Source organism: Phalaenopsis equestris, unplaced genomic scaffold, assembly GCF_001263595.1.
Source record: "Phalaenopsis equestris unplaced genomic scaffold, ASM126359v1 Scaffold000002, whole genome shotgun sequence".
NCBI classification, from domain to species: domain Eukaryota; kingdom Viridiplantae; phylum Streptophyta; class Magnoliopsida; order Asparagales; family Orchidaceae; genus Phalaenopsis; species Phalaenopsis equestris.
In genome coordinates this window covers 56,540,666-56,566,645 of record NW_018164444.1, presented here as the reverse complement: position 1 = coordinate 56,566,645, position 25,980 = coordinate 56,540,666, and the positions used below count along the sequence as shown (strand labels likewise).

The following is a 25,980-nucleotide window of genomic DNA, read 5'->3' as shown; positions in this document are numbered from 1 at the left end:
AACCAAAGAATATTCCTGAAGTTGTACATAAATGTCATAAATATGGACCATTACTCCATCAACCGACCAAATAAGTTCCCCCGATCGTTCGTCATGTAGGGCCTCAACCCCCCACCAAGAAGACAACATATGTTTTTACTGTTGGTCGTAAATTATTTCTCCAAGTAGGTAGAAGCAAAGCCTCTAGCACACAAAACAGTGGTAGTAGTCTGGAACTTAATCTGGATTGACTTGATCTTCCAATAAGGATTACCTCTCGTCATAGTTACAGATAATGAGGCATGATTCGCCGACAAATGAGTTCAAGATTTCTGTAAGAATCGACCTCAACTTTGCTTCCGTACATCACTCTCGAACTAACGTGCAGGTATAGCCTGCAAACAAAATCATTTTAAATTTGCTAAGGAAAAAGGTAGATGGAGCAAAGGGCAAAAGGACATACCTGATCACTTCGATACTCGGGGCAATCCAAACAACATCGTCTGCGTCCACCAAACATACCCCATTTATGTTTTCCAGGTAATGAAAGTCATGTTACCTATTAAATACAACAATTACAACCACACGGTACTCTCCGGCTCAGCTTTTAACGAGGAGGATCTAGGAGAGTGGCTTGAGGTGAACGACAAAGGAGTTAAGCTCGCCCAAAACCTAGCCAAAGAGAATCGAGCCAACACAACCCTCTAGAAAAAACAGGTTAAGCGAAGGACAAATGAATATTTTAACAAATGTATGTGAAGATAATTTTTCCCAAAACCTAGCCAAAGAGAATCAAGCCAACACAACCCTCTAGAAAAAAAGAGGTTAAGCGAAGGACAAATGAACATTTTAACAAATGTATGTGAAGATAATTTTTCCCAAGGGACCTAATGCTGAAGATGGTCGACCCCACTGCCAAGGGGCAGGCTATCGAAAAGCTGGATCAAACCTGGAATGACCCCTATATCATCCACCAGAGGGCAGGATCTAGAGCAAACAAACTGAAGACATTTGCAGGAAATGAAATCCCTCAAACTTTAGAGTGGTGATGATCTAAAGAAACTATCCCCTTAAAGCTATACCTATTTGTAGAAGGAACGTTGTCATGATCGATTTGTATAACCCATCTTATCTTTCAAAAACTCAATATAATAAAGTGTCTTTTTCACATTCATAACACATAAAAGTTTGAGATTTCACATATTCAATATCGCTATTAGTACTTTCTCTGATCGTATTTATGCTCGGGGAACTACTATAGTCGCACTCGAGGAACTGACGCAGTTACACTCGGGGAACTAACACAGTTACACTCAGGGAACTAACACAATTACACTCGAGGAACTGACACAATTACGCTCGAGGAACTGACGCAGTTACACTTAGGGAACTAAATAAGTTACACTAGGGTAATCGAAGCAATTACGCTTGGGAACAGGCTCCCCAAGTGGCTAAAACTTATCAATCAATGCAAAGGAAATCAATTGGCCTATGAGATGTATTGACAAGCTCTGCGATGGGTGCAAAAACGATATCTTGTGCTTTATTTTAAGCATTAACACCCGACAGCGACAAGCTCCGTGGGAAGTGTCAAACCATCGCTAGTGGCCTATGGGACATATCAACACCCGACAACGACAAGCTCTGTGATGGGTGTGTGAGTGATCATCCCGTGCAATATTTTAAGCGTTAACACCCGATAGCGACAAGCTTCGCAAATGGTGTCTAATGATCGCGAAAGACCTATGGGACGTATCAACAACCAACACCGACAATCTCTGTTAGGGGTGCACAAATGATCGTTCTCCGCCCAATTTACAAAGTTAACATCGGCAAGCGACAAGCTCCTTGAGGGGTGTCTAACTACCGCGAAAGGCTTATGAGACCTATCGAGACCCGACAACGACAAAATCCATGAGAGGTGAGCGAACAATCACCCGTGCCTAATTTACATAGATGCATATCTACACGCTTGCTAACCAACCACGACCAGCAAAAAATTACCTATAAACTAGAACAATTGTGGAGCGCAAGAAAGAAAACTCGAAGCACTAATCCCTTGCATTATAAAGTATGTTTATAAAAGCTGAGTTACAAAATTTTCATACGGGTATGTGCGAACATCAAAATGAAAGAAAACTAAAAAAGATATCGCTAATCAGCTCTATACATTAGAAGATTCCTAATCACCCCGGCTCCATGCAACTTTTCATTCGACGACTCTTATTCTCCACCCTCAAAATCTGAGAGCAACATACATCCATAGGTAAGAAAATCACTGTGTCTCGTTTCATGATTTTTATATTTGACTGTATGATGAATCTTCGTGCAATACTAATATATTAAATTATCACTCTATCTCCACAAATTTTCTAGCACAAAACAATAATGTTTGTTTTCTTTCTTTTCGAGAATAATTAGCATTTATATATCTAATATCTAAGTTTTCATAAGCATGCATAACACTCGCATATTATAAACTAATTTTTTTAAAGTAAAATATATGTTCTCATATATAAATTTATGACAATATATAAAATATTTAAAGGGTATTTACCTACACGGCACATAATTTTTATGTATTTACATATCTAATGTCCAAACTTTCATATCTACATGCGTAGCACTTGTATCTTTACTATCACTTACTTTTTTAAAACAAAATAGTATTATACATGTGAATGTAAAATTTCAGTGCACTTGTATCTTTACTATCACTTACTTTTTAAAATAAAATAGTATTATACATGTGAATGTAAAATTTCAGTTGTTATACATGTAAATACACAAGTATTATGCGGTAAGCATGTAAAATTCTCAATTAAATTGGGGTTTTTTGAAATTATTGTGAAATTTAATTTCAAATTTTGCATGATAAATACTCCAATTATGCCACCAAATACTTTCTCACAATCCTCCCATTATATCGCTATCTCTATATTTCTCGGAAGAAGAAAGAAGTGAACCAGCTGATATAACACAGCTGACACGGAATTCATCCTCTTGACTTTCTTGTTCGGTCGTTCTGAAATTAATGGCGTCGTATCTGCCCTTGTAGGTCACCCGCGTCGCTTTGCCCCGTGAGAATCAGTTCCAGTAAGCTGAATTTTCGACATTTCTCTAATCAGTCCGAAGAAGTAAGTTTTTGATTCAGTACTCCGGCTTGAGTATAGTTTGATTTCTTTATCTTTCTTGAGATTGATTGGGGAAGAAGCGCGAATATGGGGTTTAAAAGATAGTTTTAGAGAGTTCAGAAAACTATAGTAAGTAGTTCTGTCGGACTTCCTCATTGGATTGTAGAGAAAGTTCTTTTGGGATTTTAGGGTTTATCTTTGTTCTTCAAAGAATACATTAGGATGAATTTTTCTTTCTTTTTTCTATTGTGGTTTTTGTCATTCATGTTTTGTTATTCTTTGTATTGGATGGATGTGACACAAGCAACTGTAATATATAATGACTTTGTGTGAAATAGGTGCGAAATGTTTGTCTCTTGCATTCTATTTAATGATTTTAGGGAGATTTATTAGGTTATTTTATTTGTACTTTGCATGTGGTTTTCTATTGATATTGTTCTTTAAATGAGATGGTTGTTGAACAAGCAACATGAAAATGGAATGTTGGTTGAAAAACAACAACAGGAAAATAGGGTTTGTATGGGATGTTTGTTGAACAAGCAAAAGGAAAATGGATCGTGATTTTTAAAGAAATGGATGTAAACTTCCTGCTTGGTACTATATTAAGGAAATTGAAGATATTCTTGTTGTTGTTGGCTTTTGATTTTTGATCTATATAACTATTCCTTGCTGTTGGAGTAGAGAAATTGAATTCTCTCTAGTTAGCTAATTTTGGTCTCCATGCATGTTTATTTACTATAACTTCTTCCTATGCTATTTTCCTGGTGAATTTCTCTTATAGCAAAAGAATTTTGAGGTTTCTCTTTCAAATCGAGTCCATGAAGTGTTTTCATTTCTCTATTGGAGAGCGGGAGCATAAGCCTCGAGTGAGTAAGATGGCATTGCGCCATTCAAGCAGCAGCACGGCTTCGAATGATCAAGATACGAAGAAATCTGTGTCAGACATGAGTACAGATTCAACAGGGAGATCTCAGTTCTCGAGTTTTTCTCAGAAGTTAAATGATCTTAAGATCTTCAAATACGAAGAACTGAAAGTTGCTACTCGGAATTTCAGCCGTTCACAAATGCTCGGAGAAGGCGGCTTTGGATGCGTGTATAGGGGCACGATCAAGAATCCTGTTGATCTGCATGAAAATATTGAGATTGCTGTTAAGAAACTGAGCCGCGTGGGATTTCAGGCAAGTTTTGGTTACCTCATAGTATAACTCATGTATTTTTGTGAAGCAAAATTTTCATAAGGAGCGCATTGGATAGTGTAAATAATGTCTAAGTATGTTTTCCAAACCTTTAATCCAACAATAGGAGGTCTACTATAAATAACCTCCTTTTTTAGGGGATGTTTGATCAACAACAAAAAGAGTGCATTGCATTCATTTTTCAGAAGTTTTAAAAATCCAAACTTTTAGTTGGAAGAGAAATAACGCGGTGTAAAATTTCAATGTATTTGGAATTTACTTTTCAGATTTGAATGAAATCTAAATAATTGCTTTCTTAAAGTGATGTCGCCGCCTTGCCGCTATTGTCCACCGCTTGCCCATCGCCGCAGACCGCTGTTGCCGCAGTCAGAGCTACTGTCGTCCTCGTTACCGCCCACAGCCTTTCTCCCCACACCCCTGCATTTATTTTACAATGAACCAAACAATTCTCAAATACTCCAAATCCAATAAGTTACTTTAACACTGCATTCCTTTTTCAGCAAACCAAACAACCCCAGTAGTTCATTCTGCATCGTGGATTCAAATTCTGATGAGTACTGCAAGAGATTAGAAAGCTGATTCTAAAATATTGATCCCAGCCACATTAAGAACATTAGGTATCTTCTTTTTCTGTTTTATAAAAAAATGTTATTTAATATTTCTCATCTTTTATACCCTGGTAATAGTTCTGCAAAATATAAAGCCACCGGGCCTCCAAGATTAACCTATGTAATGGGTCTCGACATACATGCCAGCCTTATTAATATTTGTTTAGACGTCAAAAACCTGTAGAAGGTATTTGGGTATTTCTTAAAAGGAAATGTTACAGCAACTCGAGCCTCTTATTCAACACAATTCTTATATATTTAAATATCTAACACTCAAACATTCATATTTAAATGCTTACCACTCAAATTTTTAACGTCACATCGAAAACATCACAATCATTATCTTTTTGAAAGTGAAATACGCCCTTTCATGCATAAATTTATGACACGAAGGTGTTATAAGTGTGAATATCAAATTTTGGGTGTTACATATGTAAATACGTAAAAATTGTGTGGTATGTATGCAAATTTCTCCTCTGTCTTGCCAATCTAGTGAAAAAAGAGCAAAATCCTTGCAATTTTTGTTAATCTGATTCTTACCCCTCCAATTTCAGGGACACAAGGAATGGTTGACTGAGGTAAATGTTTTAGGTGTGGTTGAGCATCCAAATCTTGTCAAATTAGTTGGTTATTGTGCTGAGGATGATGAAAGAGGAATTCAGAGACTGCTTGTTTATGAATATATGCAAAATAGAAGCGTTGAATATCAATTATCACTAAAAGTATCCGCCAGTCTTTCATGGGGCATGAGATTGAAGATAGCTCTCGATGCTGCTCGCGGTTTGACGTACTTACATGAAGGGATGGAAATTCAAGTACTTTCTTCTTCTTTATATTTATTTATGTGAATTAATCTTCTTATTATGACTTAGATATTCTATTAGGAGAAGGGGAAAATTAACTTCATCTTCTTCATAAGAGAAACCAATTAGGGATAAGTGGCTCGTGAATTGTGTTCAATGAGCTAACAAGCTAAGCTCAAGACAGCCTCAACTCAAATTATTATCAAATATACTCAAATTATTTTAAAATTCAATACTTTATCTTGAAATTATTAAAAATGTTAAGAGAGTGATGTTTTACATTTTGTATCAAGTGATTTCTTAATATTTAGCTCTTAATTGCTCTTCATTCTATCATTTTATTATAATTCTAGCTTGATTTAATATTATTTCGTAATAAGAGCCGGCTCAAATTCGTAGAATTAAGCTCGAGCTGAAGCTTGAACTCGATTAATTAATCAAGCTTAATGTCACGGACAAATAGTCCCACATTGGCTAGGTGTAGGGCCGAAAAACAGTATTTAAGTCCTGGGCTGCCCACCACCCATAAGGGCTCTTATAGGAGGTGACATTAAGCTCAAGATGTGTATGGCTCGAGCTCGACTCAACAAGTTTACACCCCTAAAACCAATATATGATTTGCAACATAATCTTCTTACATTGTTGCCACGTGCCTAAGCTGCTTGGTCATGAATTTACCTGACAGTTTTCAACTAAAATGATGTTTTTTGTAAAGATGATAAGATGATTTTAATATCTTTATTTTAGAGAACTATAATTGAACAATGTGGAATTCTTGAAATAACACTTTATTCAAATTTATAGGAAATCAGAACCATTTTTGGTATTTATATCAGTCAAAAGTTGTAGATAGAAGCTTCTACATGGCTTCTACACTATCCATTACTTTTTGTTCTTTAGTAATGTTCTGAATACTTCTTCTTTTACAAAAAGTAGTTCTCCATGACTCGTCTTGATGGTTTATTCATAGATTATTTTTCGAGATTTCAAGCCCTCCAACATTTTATTGGATGAGCATTGGCATGCAAAACTATCTGACTTTGGCTTGGCGAGACAAGGTCCGGCAGAAGGATTGACTCATGTTTCAACTGCGGTGAGTACATTTAGATGGAGTTAACTTATAGGATAATTTAGATACCTACTTACATATCTAACACCTAAAATTTAATTTTTACATGCCACCCTATCTATGAATGAAAAGGTGTATTTCACTTTTAAAAAGTTAAATTTGTGTTTGGTGGTATAATTGTAAAAGTTAAAGTTTAGATTTTAGATATATAAATACATAGGAATTGGATGTAAATGCCCCTAATTTAAAATGCGTTTTATACTCTTGGTATTGCAATGTGTTATGCTAATATTAATCGCTTGGATAGTTTACAGTGCTTATGGTATAACTTGAATATATGATCAGTAATTTTTATTTGGTTATGATTCTTCTGATATGAAGGAAATATTACATTTGGTTTTCTCATGAAGAGCTACTTTCTTCATCAATTTTAACTAAAATTTGGATTAAATCTGGATGAAATTGATGCATTCAGTGTGAAGTGGCTGATTGTGTTTCAGAATTCTTTTATTTTTATTACAAATAAAAAATAGAAGTGATCCTAAACAAACATATTCTTAAAAACAAAAACAAGAACAGAAAATAAAATTAATTGATTTTAAACTAGTGAAACCTCCAAGAGTCAATCATGCAGGTGGTGGGAACTATTGGCTACGCAGCGCCAGAGTACATTCAGACCGGCCGTCTCACTGCAAAGAGCGACATATGGAGCTACGGCATATTCCTCTATGAACTCATCACCGGCCGCCATCCCATGGATCGAAACCGGCCGAAGAACGAGCAGAAGCTCCTGGAATGGATCAAACCTTATGTGACAGACGAAAAGAAGTTTCCCTTTATCTTAGATCCCAGGATTAAAGCGAACTGCTCCGTGAAGTCTGCCATGAAACTTGCTGCTGTAGCTAACAAGTGCCTGATCAGGCATCCTAAGTCGAGACCAAAGATGAGTGAGGTCCTCCAAATGGTGCAATGTATTTGTGATGATGAGAAAGCTGAAGAAACTCTGCAAACTCCGACAAATGTGGCTGAGGAGGGAGCAGTGGCATGCAGGAAGAAAAGAGGAGCAGACTCGAAGATGTCGTGTGGAGGATGGGCGTCGAAACTCATTAGAGCGAATTGAATGGATCCTTTCCATTGGACTGCAAAGGTTAGCTTTTAGTAGCATGCAAATATTTTTTGAGGGTGCAATCCTTATATTTACATCTGCTTTGCTCACATTGATGTTATTATCATATCCTTATAGATCAGCATTATAGAATTATTTAGGGCTAAAATAGAAATAGACTGCAGAAAACATTATATGAATTGTACTCTTTTAATCTCCCATTGAGAAAGCTGGGAGGCTGGGAATATGTATTCGGATCTTAAATGATATATATGTACTATTTGCTCTACTGTACAGTGAAGGAATTTTCAATGGTTATTTGTATGCAATAATTTTCTTCTGTTTTTTATTTTGTTTTGGAGGAATTTCCAAGATAATGTTGTATTTTGTTTTGAGCTTTTTTTTTCTTTTTTTTTTTCGTAAATCAGGTAGGATAATATTTAATTCCACTTGGCATAAGATTATATATATATATCTGCCTACTTTCAACCTAATTGGACCCTCGGTGGCCAGAACACTTGTCAAAGGGGATATTATTTTATCTGATGTTACCGAAGTCTGGCTGGGCACAACCCATAATAGTTATTGGCAACAAATCGTCATGAAGCACAAACCCCCATATTGTACCCACTGTAAGATATTTGGTCATGTCCTTGATAAATGCCACAAGTTTCATCCAAATTTGAAATCTAAGATTCAAGTGAATAAGGATGGGTCTAACCCCATTGCCTAGACATTTTAGTTCCACCTGGGGAGGGTACTACCATACAGGAGGTGACTATTGCCCCTGAGAATCCCCCCCATGACACTGTTGTTACTGTTACTACGAGTGATGTGATGCTGGCACCTTCAAACCCCATAAAAAACGATACTGATGGACTATTACCTACAAATGATAGTATTTACACTGATAATCAAGAGAGCCTCGTAGCTCCACTTCTTCAGGAAGTATCCGGTGTAGAAGCAACTCATACTTCACATATACTAGAACCTATTGTGGGTACTACGATTGGTATTCCTTCTGCTTCAGCTCTACCACCCCATCAGTTGATTCTTGAGGAAGAAGAAAAATGGAGGCAGACTTCAGCTCGGGAACATATTGGATGATACATTGGTTACTACTGACAATGACAATTATCTTATCAGCTTATTAGCTTGCTCCTTCCCTAGAACTAGAGGCAGAGGCAAGACCAAATTGGGTCGCTCTCTAGTCGCATGATACTATGTATTTCGGCACTGTTAGGCACTTTATTTAAGTATCTAATGTATTTTTTGTTTTTTCTAGCTTTGGAACCATTTGTGATTTTTGTGTGGGCAGGGTGCCTTGTTTGGGCCCTACCATACATTGTATATGTATCTTTCTTTCAATTTAATATATTAGCCTTTTTGGGCTTTCAAATATATATATACATATATATATATATATATATACATATATAGCGACAGTAAAGTAATGAATTATCGTCTTAATGTTGCACAAAAAACCAACACACACTCAGATAATTAAATAGAAATGAGAGGAGACACCTCGACTCTTTATGTGGAAGAACCTGGAAAGGGGAAACAACAACGTGACCTAGCCCAGTTGAAATAGTCCATTATGATTGGTAAATATGCGGGTCCACTCTACACTCTTCTTCTAAAAGGAAGATAGTATTACAAAGTTGCTCATGAAGTACAATAGTAGTTCATTGATAATAGTCATAGTGTGGTTGTAATGAATGTAGCTTTCGATGATAGCATGTTGTAAGGGTCGTAGTCGATTGCTATGGAGGCAGTGGTCTACCGTGAATGTTATAAATAGTGCTTGTAACGCCGGCTTGTTGTATAAGTCGTAGTTGAAAGCCATTTTAGTAGTTGGTTGTGTGGGTTGTAGATGGTTGATTAAGGAGCATTGGTTGGCTACAAAGATCATAGTAGGAGATACGAGCCAAACAGGTTATAGTTAGTCACATATGTTGTAATAGTGAGTTGTGACAACGCCGTAGGCTGTAGAGATTAGGTCGAGAGCTGCATAAGTTGAGAACTATGTAGGTTATTGTTATTTACAAAAGTCGTAGTGATGAGCTGTGATGATGTTCGTATGCTGCAGGGGCTGGAGTCGGGAGTTACACGAGCTGTGGACCACGTTGCTCGTGTAGGATACTCATGAAGTGCAATAGTAGTTCATTGATAATAGTCATAGTGTGGTTGTAATAAATACATTTCTCGGTAATAGCAAGCTGCAAGAGCTATACTCGATTGTTGTGGGGCAATAGTCAGCCTAAACGTTATAGATTGCGGCTGTAGCGCCAACTTGTAGTATTGACCAAAGTTGAAAGCAATTGAAATAGTTAGCATTGTGGGTTGCAATAGTTGCTTCAAAAATATTTAAGTGTCTTAATGATGTCATAATTGAGCGCTTTTGGGCTCTTCGAATTCATCTCACAGAAACACGTGACTTGTCTATAAGCTTGTTAGATTCAAAATCTGTTTGACATCAAATTATGCACAGAAAGTTTCTAAAAATGATTTAATGACTTGATTTGACTCGGATTTGACCAATTTTTATATTATTAAGTCTGTCTCATCTAGCGGGTCACTTTGACTGTAAGTATCCTGAAATCAAAGGTTTGGATGATTGTTAATTGAAGTATGAATATTACTGAGAACTATGTAGGTTATTGTTATTTACATAAGTCGTAGTGATGAGCTGTGATGATGTTCGTATGATGCAGGGGCTGGAGTCGGGAGCTACACGAGCTGTGGACCACGTTGCTCGTGTAGGATATAGTGGTGGGTTGTAAGGAGTGAGCTTTAGGAATCTAGAGAAAGTCATCGTTTATGGGGTGCATTGTTACCCCATCTTCAAGAGGTTATTGCACCGTATTTGATGTGTATTGTTTCATCATCATCAGAGTGTCGTTGCACTGTATGTGAAGTGCACCATTATACCAGCTTCGGGATGCGTAGTTGTGTCGTATGTTGACTGCATTGTTCTGCAGGATGCCTGGTCATTCTACAATGTACGTTGGGATTTTGCGAGGGGTTTCATTGCAACAAATCAGGACAACCGATGGTGGTCGATTGTGGCCGCAGGCAGGCGTCAACAGTGGTTGTGGGCGGTGGTTGGCGACTGCAGGAGTGGGAGGCATTTGCTAAATGAGTGATGCAAAAGCGATGCTCGACTTCAACTTCTCCTCTATGCTTCAATTTTCTTCTAGCTCAAGTTATCCCTCTTCTCAAGAAGGGAGTAGAGTTTTATTTTTAGAGCTAGAAAAGACCTCTCTGCAAATAAGAAAGGAATTCAGACTACTCCATCGGACAACCTGGAGAGATTCTGTCGATCGAATGACATTTTGTGAAACATTTGAGTGCCTTCTTGGTGTCAAAACCGAGCGATCTTGGGATCATTGGATTCGTCGTTGACAAGCTTAATTTAATTATAAGCTTGTCAGATTTAGAATCTTTTTTGTGTGTATGTATGTGTGTATTACACATACATACACACAAATACATGTATATATACATACACAAGGACGAGATATACACTTGGACACACATACATAGAGACAGACAAATATACATGCGTATAGACAGACACACAGACACACAGACACACAGACACACCCAATATACATGCGTATAGATAGACACACACACACAGACACACATACAGACATACATGCAACGTACATACATACACACAGACACAAGCATACCTACGCACAAACACATACAGACATACATGAAACATACATACCTACACACAGACACAAGCATACCTACGCACAAACACATAGTCACACACACACAAATAGACATACATACATTTACACACATATATACATACATAAACAGACATACATTCATACAAACAGACATACACACATACACATACACATACACACACACATACACACATACACACATACACACATACACACACATACATACAACATAAACACATACATACATACAATCATACATACAAACATGCAGACGCACCTACACACAATATACACAGACTTGCACAATTAATATAAAATCATTATTAACTATGTAAGTTGGAGGGGTAGTTAGAGAGGATGTTGTAAAAATTTCAAGTTTATTATAAAAATTTAATGAATACAATGATTTATAATTTTTCAAGATTTTATAATATTTTTTATATCCAATGGATAATGTGCTTTAAGTTTAACATCAATCCTAAATTTTTCATAATTTTCCTAGAATTGTTTTTTAACTTGATAAATACTCTTAAGTTTTGGATACCTTATTTTGCCAAAATATTATACATAAATATAAAGAAATGTATATTTCCATAACTTAAAATCATTTTTTTATTTTATTAACCCCATTGGCCTAGTCTTTGTCCAAATATAACTGTACTTGGTCACTTTATACTTTTGTTGTATATTCGTCAAAAGATTTTGCAAAATCATGCAGTAATAAATCTCATGAATATATATTCCACTTGCCATTTTAGGCCGACCTTTTTTTTTAATTTAAATATAAGTTAATATTTAAAAGGGATTTTTACACGGGTGCCTGAAAATACCATTTTATATATTTCACACCTAATATTGCTATTTACAACAAAGGTGCCTCAAACCGCCAAATAACCACATATTTCAACTTTAGCTTTTGTCTCTTCTTCGCTTCAACTTAGCGTGCGTGAGCAGGAAAACAAAGTCAACATGTTTCAATGACAGAGTCTCCCATTGCAGACGCTTCAACTCGCATTGGCATGAGAAATCACGCCAGAACAAGTATGGCCTCGCTTCTGTCTTATCTTTGGGAAACCACTTGGAAGGCTCGGTCTTAATGGTGTTCTTTTCGGTGAAAGGGATGATTTGCTCACTTCAGAGTTTGATAGTTTCCTCCATCCAGCAAATAGCTTCTCCTTCGGTGGTGATTACTTTGCTTCACAGCGAGAAGGAACTTTTTTTGGTTTGTGATTTGCATCTCTCTCCAAGTAATGGTAATCAATGCTTTGTTCCTATTTTATGCCAGTTTCTCCAGCTAATTTGCAAACTCAAACCCACTTATCCCCCAAGGTGAATAGGGTAGTTAACAAAGTGCCAACTTCATTTAGGGTGGCGCTACAAATTAAAGATGTTGTTCGAAAGAACTCTGACATCACTCCAAAAAATATCAAATATACATTATAGGATACGTATGACTTAACACTACCATAAATGAAGTTATAAAGGTCATCGTAGAAAGCTCGCAACAACATTTTTGGGTCTATAAATGATAACTACAAATGGGAGTCTGCCTTACAAGCTGATTTTGTTAATAGAAATCTAGGATCATAGTTTACTTACATTTGTAGTAGTCTTGATCTTTCTTTCAAAAAATTTCCTTTTGTAAGTTTTAAAGTTGGCATCGATGGCTTCTTAGCAGGTTGCAGACCTTTGATTGGGCTGGATGAATGTCATCTAAACTCAAAATATATGGATATTTTATTAGTGACAATTTCATTATACGGTAATAACAGTGTATTCACTTTAGCTTTTGCAATTATAGAATCTGAGTTGAAAAGTACTTGCAAATGGTTTTTAGAATGTTTGACAGCTTCTATTGGGTATGATTTGAAACATTTGACCTTTTATGTCAGACATAGAAAAGGGTTGGGGAGAGGCCGTTAATTTTTCAGATATAGAGCATACAATTTGTTTGCAGCATCTTTGAAAGTATTTGAAGAAATAATTTTATCGTAACGATAGTGATATGGTTAAAAGTCTCGTATGGTTAACAGCTAATACATGCACTCAGCCTGAGTTTGATAGTAAGATGACTTAACTTTGTAGTGTCTCTCCACAAGTGCACTCCTACTCATTTGCATCGTCTTACACATGCATAGAAATGGTTTTAACATTGAGATAAAAAATCATTCTAAAACAAATGTTATGTCTGAATCATTTAATCTTGGATTGGAGAAGTCCAAAATAAGCAATTGTTGACTTGATTGACATGATTAGAGCTATGCTTATGGAATAAAGAGCTCAAAGGAAGAGAGATGCAGCTGCTTGAAAAGGGGAACTAGTTCAATATACTGAAGACTACATTACAAACATAGCCACAAGGAAAGACCAATTCCTTGTAAAGGAATCGGCACCACATCAGGCTGAGGTTGAAGGTAGCAATGATAGACATGAAGTTGATATAGGACTTAAAACATGTACTTGTAGAATTTGGCAAGAAGTTGGTCTTCCGTGCATCCATGCAACTATATTTATTAGTTTCAAAGAGCACCTCTTGTGGCATAGGCCCAAGGCTATAAATGAATCAATGCACTCGATGAACAACTATAACTTTGCTCGATTAAGAATCGATCATGTTCGTTCAAATTAGTAAATAAACAAGATTAAATAATTTTTAAAAGCTCGGAGCTTAAATGAACTAAATATGAACATAGTCGAACTTATTCATTTATGTTCATGAACACACTCGTTTATTGTTTAACAAATAACTTGTTAAATACTCTATATTAAGTTCTATGATAGCTCAAATCATATATGATATTATTTAAATAAAAGTTATTTAACTAGAATATTAACTTGTTTATTGACAACTTGTATCATATATTTTATATAAATATTTGATATTAAGTTTCTGTAGGTTTAAAGTTGTCATTTTTAGTCGTTTTGTAGGATATAGATTAAATTATGCTTAAATTCTACACATATTATTCTACTAAACATTTCCTAAGCGAGGGATTTAAGGCAAAATGAGGAGAAATGAGATTTAAGACACTGCAGGGTTCAGAGCTTATAATCAATAAATTAATAGTTGCGATCAATTTTATAAAATTATTTATTGAATTTTTTGTATGAAAATCTATATGCTAGTTTGAATTTTTAGCACGTTCATTAGCCCATCTAAATTCTTGTTCACTTATCATAAACAAATCACGTACAAATCAAGTCCAAATATTGAAAAATTCAAGCAAGTCAAGCTTGAACAATATATGAAAGCTGGACACAAGCTCAATCAGAACATGAACTTATAATTATATCAAGTCTAGTCTGAACTATGATATACTCGGCTTGAACACAAGCTCAATCAGAACATGAAGTTATAATTATATCAAGTCAAGTCTGAACTATGATATACCCGGCTCGATTACAGCTCTAGGCATAGTTATGTTCAGTACAACTTTCATGTTATTAGGTTTGTAGTCATTGTTATTATGTTTGTTAATATCTATATTGTATGTTACTATTTCTAATATTTAATTTTTTACTTACAGGTGTAGGATGGCCTACGAAGGTTTTTCCTCGAAGCTCCCGGGAAAAGATTAGTGAAGAAAAGCCGACGAGGGCATACATGTTGGTGTGGCAAATAAATTGAGGCCAAGAGGAAGGCCAAAGAAAAAAGTAATTAAGAATTTCTTAGAAAATAACATTATAAGACATAAAAATGTCCATAAATTTTGTTGTTATAGACTTTAGGGGCATCACAAAACAACATCCAAAAAAATTTTTAGTTCTACAAATTTCACAAATTGAAAGTGCCTCCGTATGCTCCTAACCAACAACATGCTCTTTCACAGCTAGAGATAGAAGAGTGATCATTTCAAAGAAATAAGGAAGATTTAGATGCATACCACTCAATTCTTATGTATTAACATATTCTCAAATCAAATGTATGAAGATATTGGCACCGGAAAACTAACAAAAATATGATAAACCTTCTATGTTATACGATCAAATGTATGAAGAAGAAAAAGCACTCAAAAGATCTATGTTATAGGATCAAATGTATGAAGAAGAAAAAGCACTCAAAAGAGGATTGCTTAATTTTGATATATTTAAGACATTCAAATACTCAAAATAAAATAAGGCATGTAAGGAGATCACCTGTGGTCATTTGATGTAGTGATCTTGATTTAAGTAATGTTTACGAAGAATGTTACTTCAAAGATTTATAAATAGATCCTCACCCTCTTCGTGGGGGAAAAAAAGTTAGATTTTGATGATAAGACTCAAAAGAGCTTCGAGACATTGAGGATTCCTGAACTCCAACTGTCCAATATTGTTGCATGGTCGCCATCACTACGATCAATGTACCAACATCATCGAACTACCAATACTCAATTGTCATCATCATTAGACCATCCTTGTATGATCGTAGCTATCACTACCATTGGATCACTACCGCAGGGTCGTTATAATCATAGCCGAGCAACCATCACACAGCCGCCATCATTGATGGATCACTGTAGACAATCTCCGTTGCCACTGTCGATCAATCTTCAATCGACTGTTGTCGTAAAACTGCGATTGCTCAACATCCATCGCTATCACAAACCTTTGTCCCGTGATCATCACCACGGTCGGTTCACCGACAACACTATCATTAGATCATAATCACTCGATTATTATCACTATCAGAGCACCATCATTGTTAGACGGTCATCATAAACTCACTATCACCATCACTAAATCATTGTCACCCATCATCATCACCCGATTGTTGCTACCTCTAACAATTTATCATCTGTAAATCCATCATGTCAACCTCTTGCACTCTTATAACATTGTCTTCCCCTATCTAAATGATGGACTAAATTTTACCAACTTTCATCAATATAGTTGAATTAATCATTTTAATAAGGCAAGACCTCGGGATTTTTCTCTCCTCAAATTTACCACATAAAAAATTTTGAATGACTCTTGTATATTTTATTTCATCATGTTATGTTTAAGATCTCCATGCATGGTAAAACAATAAACTATCATACTCTATCACCATCTATGATTCTAATTTTGAAGATTATATAAAATAATAAATGAAAAGTTTTAATTGATAGGAAAAGTAATCTTTCTCCTCTGCAGGAGAGAGTTCATTCTCACATTCCTCACATCTCACCTCCTCTCACATGCAAACAAATTCAATTAAATGTAAGACAAATTGCTATCTACAAGATTTTTATAGGGGAATTTACATGCATAGCACCCAATTCTTATCTATTTACAAATGTAAAAATTAAAATTCCATATTAATTTATATATCACCGAAATCTTTTTAGAACCAAATAAAAATACTACTAAAATCAAATTATCCAAAGTAAAATGCACTTTTGAATGCATATTTTTTTATTTGATTACGACACTAAAACCCTTGATAAGAAAACAACAAAGTTTAGGTGTTCTATTTGTAAAAACTTGAGAATTATTTGGTATTTAAGTAAATCCCCCTTTTTTATAATGAAATACATGGAAAGTGATTCCAATGTCCTCAAGTTCTTCCAAGAAAAAAATTATATATCTTCCCTGTCACAAATTAATCAAAATGTTCCACCTGCCTATGGAGATGAATGATGCAGCAATAACAGCTTCTGCTATGAGATTCTAAACAGTTCAGAATAAGCACAAGTCCATGGTCCTCAGATTGTCATGATAGATGTTTGTGCTTCCATATCAAGATAAACGATTAAGTTCAAGTATAGAATAAAATCTAAGAGCAGAAATAAAACAAGGCCGATTAATTACCTCTTTCAGCCTGAATTTTCTCCAAACAGAATTTTCAGAAAAGAGCAATATTGATCACCTGAAATCATCATAATTATACAAAAATGAAGTTTAGTTATCTTTCGAAACTAACAGAATACTGCATTGACAATGTATCCCATATCAGAAGTAAATGAGGCATTCTAGTGGAGAGTGGAGATCACCTGAACGTGGACTTATTAAGGAGGGAATGATGAGGGCTTGGAGTATTTTTTTTTATTATTATTTTTTCTTATTTATTTTATTTTTTTGAAAATGAGGGCTTGTAGTATTTGAAGATGGAATGGATGTGGTGAGTGACTTGAGAAGGAGAGGATGAGATTAGGGTTGAAGGAGGACTATTATGCACTGGAAATGCTTCATGAACTTGTCATAAAGTAGGGTTCGGCTTTGTTGGGAGCATGTTAGAGAGGTGGGAAGGTGATAGAGAGGAATGGAGGAGGTTGGAATGAGATGTGGAGAGTGATGGAAATCGAGAAGTGGACCTTGGATTGCATTGTATAGAGGAAGAATTTGAGAGCACCTCAGTAGGGGACTCGATGCCTTGCGGGTGGGCTAGGGTTTTATGAGAGTGAGGGAGCAAGGTAAGGATGACAGGATGTAATTGAATGTGGCTAGGAGTCGCATGGATATGATTTTTAGGGTTGAGGGGGATAAGGTGTGAGTAAAACTTATTACCATATCTTGGCTTTAATGGTTGATTGTGATGATGGCTGATGAAAGGTTGTGGTAGAAGGCAACGGAAATGTGGACAGAAAAAACTAAACAAAAAAAATCTTGCATCATACCAAAGGATCTTCATTATGGAGGTCGTGCGACCAAGCAATAAACCTTGAAGAAGATAAACTTATTTATTTTCATTTAACATAAGATGCTATTACAGAAGTTTTTCACTCATTTTAACCATTATAACATAAGGAAAATGAAAATCCAAAAGGATGGAAGGTGGTTGGCCGACAATGTAAGTGGTCCCTTGAACAATGGAGGAAGTATTATTGTTTGGTCTCAACATCCTTCACTATGTGGGAATACTACATGCATGTGCTTCTTGATTTAAACCCTTCCTTGAATTGGCTTCGCCAGCTTGAATGAAATGGCCAACTTAAGTTCTTTGCTTGGCCAACCCCTTCCATGTGTAACTTAAAAGAATCCTAAGGATCATTACACCTATAGACTTCACTAAATACACTACCAAAGTCTACATTTTACAATCATGACATTCAAATTTACAACAATTACAATTTTCACATGAAACATTAACTAACATTAACATAATGAAAATATCGTAAAGCTCATTGTAATATAAATCCTCTTGATATCCTACATTGCATGGTAACTGTGTTAGAAATATACTGTTACTGTAGGTAACAGAGTTGGCAAAATAGCCATAGCTTCTCCATCCATAAGAAGACCTTGACTTTTGAAGCATTTTGTTCTGAACTTTACTCTGTCACAAAAGCAGAAAGTGGACTATTTAGAAAGAAATGCTTTAAAACAAGGGACTACTTATATTCTTTTGGCCTAGTTTGATTCGGTTTTTATGAATTTTATTACTGTTTCTGACAAAAAAAGTAAGGTAAGAATAGTTTTGTTTTTTTTTTTCCTAAAACAAGTAAAATTATCTCTTGAAAGTTTTGGAACAATATCAACCAATATTTTCCACTCATTCAAAACCAGAAAATATTTCTTTAGTGAAATTGTGCAGCTAGAGCTAAACGGAAATTTCACTTTAGAGAATTTGCAACAAAAATAAAATCAAAACAAGAAGAAAACAAAACAAAAAAGAAAAAATTCGATAAAAAGTTTTCATTAATTTGAGCTGCTGATAATTGCCGGCGAATCCGTTAAGTTTTGAGCATCCCTTAATGGAGTTAAGCTTGTTAGTTCACGAGTAGTTGCACCCATTAAAAGTAAATAGGGGCATTTACATACATAACACATGATTCTCATGTATTTAGATATCTAACACCTAAATTTTGATTTTTTTACATTTATACTGCCTAAATTTTTCGGATCACATAAAAAAAAATATCACTATTTTAACTTTTAATAAGTGAAGTACATCTTTTCATGCATAGGCAAGGTAGCATATATGTAAAAATTGAAATTTAAGTGTTATATATGTAAATACATAAGAATTAGTGGAATGCATGTAAATCTTCCAAATAAATACAAAGGTTTAACAAGTATTTGTTCTTATGTTCCCTCATGTTTGTTGCTTGCACTTCAGCAATCACCTCATCCTCAATGTAGACTGGCAGCTTAAATTGCAAAGTTTGAGAAGCATAAATTGCTCCTGGCTGCATGGTTCTTCAAAAATAAACATTCGCATATAGAATATGGGATGTATATATATATATATATATATATATATAGAGAGAGAGAGAGAGAGAGAGAGAGAGAGAGTAATTCAGGCTTATGGGGAATATGAGGAGCTACTTGGTAACTTTGGAAGAACAAGTAAGAATTAGAAGCTTGAAGCACACATAACAGGAAATGAAAATGTTTCAAAGCTCCATCCCTAATGTTCGTTTTAAAAATGTCAAGCACCTTGATACAAACCAAGTCCTACTCCTATCTGTTGCATCTCAGAATTTTATGTTCTAAAAACAGAAAAGTGTGGTAAGTCTAATAAGTAGACTCTTAACAAAGGAGATTTGCTTGCCTCCTAACCAGTTTAATGGTTGAAGAATTCACCATGAAACAATCTTATGTTAGAATAAAAAAAGTTAAACATGAAGATCTACTTTTCGCTTCAGAAAATCATTACAGAAGGACAATCCAATTTTCAAACAAATTAAACAATCTAGGATGTCAAAAAGGATTATATCAATGCCTTTGATTTTTATGGGCTAATTAATATTATTCCATAGGTGCATCATACTTAAAGCCCTTAACAACATCACTTGTTATTGAAATAGATGAAACGGTTGGAATACGAATGTGATTGGACAACTACGAACCAGAAAACACTGATAATTTGTTCAACTTTTAGTTCACTGCAATCTAGTCTCTAATTTAAATTCATTTCAATACAAACAGTCAAAGGAAATAAGTTCTAAATTATCAGATAAGATGTTAAGTGTTTCAAAGATATCCTCTTGCTAAGCCAAAGTTCAAAGGAAAAATAGCATAATGCAAGGTCATTCAACTACATTTAGTAGCATTGATTTATTACGTAGGATCCGTACTACTGGAAGGAGATTACAATAGAGATATCCTGCGGCTATTTGTTTCATTATTGTCCTGTTTGGACCTATTACAAGTCATAATTACGCAAAAATCTCTGATTTCTCTTAACATAGTATTAGAGCTAGAAACTCTAGATGCCTGCCAAGTTTATCCTCATTTCCCTATCTACCCAACTTCATATCCAAAGCCCATAACTTTCCAGTGCTTATATGTGTCAACAGTGACCTCCATATTGCACATGACGCCTACTGCATGCTTCATTGTTCCAATGGATTGGTTGCAAAACTCACATCATACACCAGTCTGCAACCTCAAGGGTGGTTTCCCATCGAGCAAGAAAGTTGCATCACGCGCCCCCTTTGATTCATGTTCCTATTTCTCCCTCGTTTCACTTACCAGCTTGCATTGCACACTGCCCACAACTCCCTCCCACACAGTTATCTCATGTTTAGGGTTGTAGTTGAGTCAAGTCAAGCCAAGTATTTTAGATTAATCTAGGTTAAAACTTCGTATAAGTGTAAGCCTCTATAATTAATTACATCTTAGGAGGGGAATCTCCTAAAAAATTCCTAGTTAAGGCTATGGTTTAGTCCAAAAGAAAAAAAGTTGGAAGTACCTGGATGCTGTGAAACTTGGTGTCACTTCCACTATCCTGTGGTTAGGTTTTAATAATTTTCAAATTAAAAGATTTATTTATTTGAGTTCACATTTTATTAGAAAATTAAGTGTCATGGATTGGACTTGGCTTTGTCATATTATAAGTTGTTCAAGTTTGGCTCAAGTTTGAGCGAACTTTTATATTTATGTTCATACATGACTTGTTTAAATTTGTTTACAGCATACTTATTTTGTACTTGGCTTGTTTGTATTAATTGAACGGGTTCTTCAACGAGTTAATAAACAAATTAAAAATTCAAAAAAATACTTGGCTTCTCACATAATTTTATTAATGAATCATTTTACAAATATAAAGAAAATAAGCAATTTAATAAATTTTGAATTAGTATCTAATTTGTTTACAATAATTAAATAAGATAATATATAAGATGCAAGTAAGCTTTCTTTTTATCAAATAACATAAACAAGTACAAACAAACTAGTTCCTTGAAATAAATAAATAATGATGAATTGCAATAAAATAATATGCATAGTGACATTAAATTACAATCTATTTTAATTAAATGTATAGTTAAATATATTTTAATTAATAAAATTCTATTTAAATAATATTATAATATATAATTTAGTTATCATCGGGCTTACCATAAATCATTTAAGAATTTACTTGTTGAACAATAATCGAGTTTGTTTAATGAACATAAATAAATGAGTTGGGGATTGTGCTAGCATGATTCATTTAACCTTCGAGATTTTAACATAGATCAAACTTATTTATTTACTAATTTGAATAAACTTCATTGTATTAATCGAGCTGACTCTGAGTTTTTCAACGGCTACATTGGTTCACCTATAGCACTACTCATGTTGTGTTTCACACTACCCCGCATCACATGCTTGCACATTTGCTTTATGTTTCTCCATACTTGACCCATTGCTTCGTGCTTGCATAGCTCTATAGCCTAGTCCTATTTTTGCTCTGCTCCATGGTCTCCACTCGGCTAGTGTTGCAATTAAAATATAAAGCAAGAGGGATTAAACAAGTTTACCCCAAATTTGGTGAGGGGAGCAAAAAGTTCTATATTATACTAAGTAGTAAAAGAAATAAACCATAAAAAATTATGTTTTATACTTATGTCTGGCCTTTTCCAAAAATTGTGGGGTGAGAGCCACCCCCAGCATTTTGGCATTGCTCAACACGCACAAATATCACAGCAATACTAATGTCTCTCACTAATCCTTGCTCACTATCTAGATCATACGTCTATTGGGGATTTGAAGGCAAACTTTTCTTCTTAAAAACTTCTATTTATATGATATCATAGTGTCTTCCTCACTTCATGTGAAACTCTCCTTCCAGGGGCTAACTACACCCTTTTTCAAGGTGGACAAAATATATATATGTATACATATATATGTATATATGTATATAATTAGTGTTTCAAAAAAACAAAAAAAACTCGAACGATAATTTATTAAATGTACAAAAAGGAAATATAACTAGAAAATAATGTAAACTTGTAGGAAAATATAAATAAATTATGTTTAAGTTGAGGTTTTTATGAGGATTAGGCAAAATGATAAATTGAGGGTGGTAAAACTCCTAAAAATCTATGTTATCCTAAGAATTTATATTTTATACAGGAATAAAAAATTTGAATGTGGTCATTTGCTCACCCTTACTACAACAATGGTCTGCCCATGCTCCTCTGCCATCAATACATCAAAAAAATTAATTGTGCCCTCCCTCACTACAACATGGGTCTGCCATGCTCCTCCACCATCAATATATTACATATATATTACGTATATATTACCTCTTGCGATCAAAGGAAAGCACTCTCATTTTCTTGCCGATTCACACAACAAATTTATCATACTGCATAATCTCTAGCTCATATTAATATTGCTAGGCTCTACAAACGGAAAGCATCTTACTATGCTCTTTTCAATTAACATTAAACAGTCTTGAACCTTCCATATTTCATGATGGTGCCAATAGCCTAACATTAAAAGTAGACTATAACAAAGTTGTCCTCATAATTAGAACCAAACAACCAAGGTGGAAAGCAAAAAGTCTAAGGATAGAGCCAACAATTAACTTTAGCATGGATTTCCCAACAAGGAATTGCATTGGTTCTCCATTGGCAATCACTGCATTATACTGAACAAAGGAAAGAATAAGTATTAACCATCAATGCTTAATTATAGAGGTGCCCGGCATAAACATGCAGCAAATATTAGCTAAACTATTAGAAAATTAAGATCCATCTTCGCTTATCTACTTGCAATCGGCAAAACCATTATGAGCACAATTAAAAGAAGACAATTTAAGAAAAGATTGAAAACCTACAAAGTTGGAGGATATGACGGAGGGGAAAAGGGACGCGACGAGCATTCCATGAACGATGCAGCCTCCATCGAACCCACCATGCGCAGAACATCGCCGACTTTCAGCTGCGGCCGAACGGCGTCGGGAGAAGATGAAAAGCGGTGAGCGGGAGCTGCGCAACGACGAGGAAAGAGTCGGATCAGACAGACGGTTGAGAGGCATTGGGGGAAGCGCATCGAGGAGAAGGGCGGGAGAGCGGTGGAGCAAATGAATTAGCTAGGGTGTGAGGCTCGAAAAAATTTTACAGGCCTGCTTCAATAAAATCTTATGATCTGTGCTTAATTAGGCCCACTTAAAAATAATGTACAGAATTCAATAACACCTTAATAACATCTCAATTTCATCACGGTATTATTTTTGAGTCCTCCGCGCGGTGTTATTCGTAGTTTTTCACGGGTTTTACTGAGATTATTGTGGTGTTACCGTTGTGTTATTTGTGTGCTAAGAATTCAATAACACCTTAATAACATCTCAATCTCATCACGTATTATTTTTGAGTCCTCCGCACGGTGTTATTGGTAGTTTTTCACGGGGGTTATTGGAAGTATTATGGCGTTATTGGAGTTATTTTACTGAGATTATTGTGGTGTTACCGTTGTGTTATTTGTGTGCTCCTCTGGGAGGTGTTATTGGCGTTGATCACCGGTGTTATTGCGATGTTATTGTAGTGTTATTCGAGTTGTTTTGCTGGATTATTGAAGTGAAGCCGCGTTATTGTGGTGTTATTGGAGTTTTTATTGTATTTTCTTCATTTTTTATGTGGGTCCGGTCAAAAACACGTTGCAATATTTTATTAGGATCCAGACGCAGAACTGTGTCCGGGCTTCATATGAAATTTTTTTCCTTAGGTTGCTCGTAAATTGTGAGAATTGTTGCATAGAAAAGGCACTAGTGAAAAAATATTTCGATGTGATATTAAAGATTTAAGTGATAAATGTAAATGTGATAGTTTAGATATTATATATGTGGATATATAAGAATTCTTAGCTGAATGTCATATATATTTAGAAAGTTGTTTTATATTTTTTGTGTCATTCTTAAAGTGACATAAGTTTATTGATAAGGTGTTGACCTCACTTTTGGTTGAGGTCTAGAAAACTTCTTTAGTAGCCTAGGTCTAGCCATAGGTATGGAAGAGAGTTTGATGGCAATGATTTCGAAACTTAAAAATATTTAGTATACATTTGATTTATTTGTTTTTTATATTTATATTATTACATTATTATTGTATTATTTTGGTTATATTTAATTAACCTTGATTTTGATGCTTAATTTTGTAAATTTGGGATACGTGAGATTGAGATTTTGCACAATTAAGAGTGTATTTGAGGCAACTGCAACTTATTGAATAAACAATTGATCAGTTATTTTTAGGATAAGTTGTTAGAAAATTATTGATGGTGAAGTAGTGTATATGTTTGGATGATTTTTTGTGTTGCAGTTGTTTTTGAAAAAAAAAAATTTTTCTTATGCCCTTAAATATATTTTTTAGTCGCAAGTCCACAATTTGAGAAATAATTCAAATAGAATAACAAAATTAAATTTGAATGGTTAAAAGAAATAAAAAAAATCTTTATTATATTACGTCAATGCAATACATAACTTAACACATAATAACATGATAATAAAAAATATAATATTAAGAAGTAATATTATAATGAAATTAGTTTTTATGTCCAAATGATCAAGTTTTCTTGAGAAATTTATTTTGCAAAGCTTCTCTCCATACATGATCACCTTTTGAAGTGGATTCCTCACTATCATCAGCCTATCTAAAAAATTTATAGTCAACAAGTGTTCTATTCATACGACACCTGTAAAATCTTCTCATATAGCTAGCATCTCATCTTAAACCATACTCGAAACATTGCATACCGCAATTGCAACACTTAACTTTATAAGCATTTGAAATCCTTAAGCTCATATTTCCTAAGAATGAAAAGTTAAATCTTTAATCAAAAATTTTAAAGGAAATGTGCAATAGAACTGTAAGTAAATAAAAAAATTAAGGGCTCAAAGGTAGCATAATATATATATATATATATATATGCAAGTGGCCACTGTAACAAGGTGGTGGACCTATAAATGAGATTTTGATTACCTTTAAGCTTTTAAAACCAAACTCGTATATCTCAAAAAGTAGATCAATATAAAAGACATCTAGAAGAACCTCAAAAATTATATGGCTCATCAAATGGTATAAAAAATAAATTAATAAATAACACAAAAAGCAAATATTAATGCAACAACACAACAAAATATTTAATAATTTTTGGATTACACAAAATGACATAATTCATGAAGCACTGATGAAATACATAAAAATAATATAAAAGAAACTCTCAAGCAGTAAATATCTAAAGTACACAACAAAAATAATCAAG

At 34.6% G+C, this 25,980-nt stretch overlaps 2 protein-coding genes across 8 annotated transcripts; one reads left to right on the top strand and one right to left on the bottom strand.

The window, feature by feature from the left end:
- Window positions 1-2,902: 2,902 nt before the first annotated feature.
- On the top strand, window positions 2,903-15,543 carry LOC110033017 (probable serine/threonine-protein kinase PBL19). Of its 7 annotated transcripts, none has more exons than XR_002294916.1 (7): window positions 2,903-3,116; window positions 3,895-4,291; window positions 5,472-5,732; window positions 6,691-6,813; window positions 7,424-7,936; window positions 12,604-12,826; window positions 15,132-15,543. XR_002294916.1 is itself a non-coding variant. In XM_020736857.1 (6 exons), exons 2-5 carry the CDS (start codon window positions 3,932-3,934, stop codon window positions 7,907-7,909), a joined length of 1,230 nt encoding a protein of 409 aa, XP_020592516.1. In that variant the 5' UTR covers window positions 2,903-3,116; window positions 3,895-3,931; the 3' UTR covers window positions 7,910-7,936; window positions 15,132-15,543. The 7 variants fall into 7 exon arrangements, 5 of the variants coding, with proteins under 5 accessions (XP_020592516.1, XP_020592549.1, XP_020592533.1 ...); XR_002294917.1 differs by having other exon boundaries at window positions 12,604-12,857; XM_020736857.1 differs by lacking the exon at window positions 12,604-12,826.
- Window positions 15,544-17,069: 1,526 nt separating this feature from the next.
- LOC110019122 ((R)-specific enoyl-CoA hydratase-like) lies at window positions 17,070-23,758 on the bottom strand. The gene is made up of 4 exons (XM_020716700.1): window positions 23,558-23,758; window positions 19,579-19,694; window positions 18,748-18,841; window positions 17,070-17,434 (listed from the first exon to the last, which is right to left on the bottom strand). Exons 1-4 carry the CDS (start codon window positions 23,756-23,758, stop codon window positions 17,411-17,413), a joined length of 435 nt encoding a protein of 144 aa, XP_020572359.1. The 3' UTR covers window positions 17,070-17,410.
- Window positions 23,759-25,980: the final 2,222 nt, after the last annotated feature.

Bases quoted from the DNA above. Each gene is read 5' to 3' on its own strand.
- LOC110033017 (XM_020736857.1), top strand. From the start codon at position 3,932: ATGAAGTGTTTTCATTTCTCTATTGGAGAGCGGGAGCATAAGCCTCGA. The intron at 4,292-5,471 runs GCAAGTTTTGGT...CTCCAATTTCAG, and splicing joins TGAGCCGCGTGGGATTTCAG to GGACACAAGGAATGGTTGAC. The intron at 5,733-6,690 runs GTACTTTCTTCT...GTTTATTCATAG, and splicing joins ATGAAGGGATGGAAATTCAA to ATTATTTTTCGAGATTTCAA.
- LOC110019122 (XM_020716700.1), bottom strand. From the start codon at position 23,758: ATGCCTCTCAACCGTCTGTCTGATCCGACTCTTTCCTCGTCGTTGCGC. The intron at 19,695-23,557 runs GTAGGTTTTCAA...AGAACCATGCAG, and splicing joins CCGTCATATCCTCCAACTTT to CCAGGAGCAATTTATGCTTC. The intron at 17,435-18,747 runs GTATATTTCTAA...TGATGATTTCAG, and splicing joins CTCTGTTACCTACAGTAACA to GTGATCAATATTGCTCTTTT.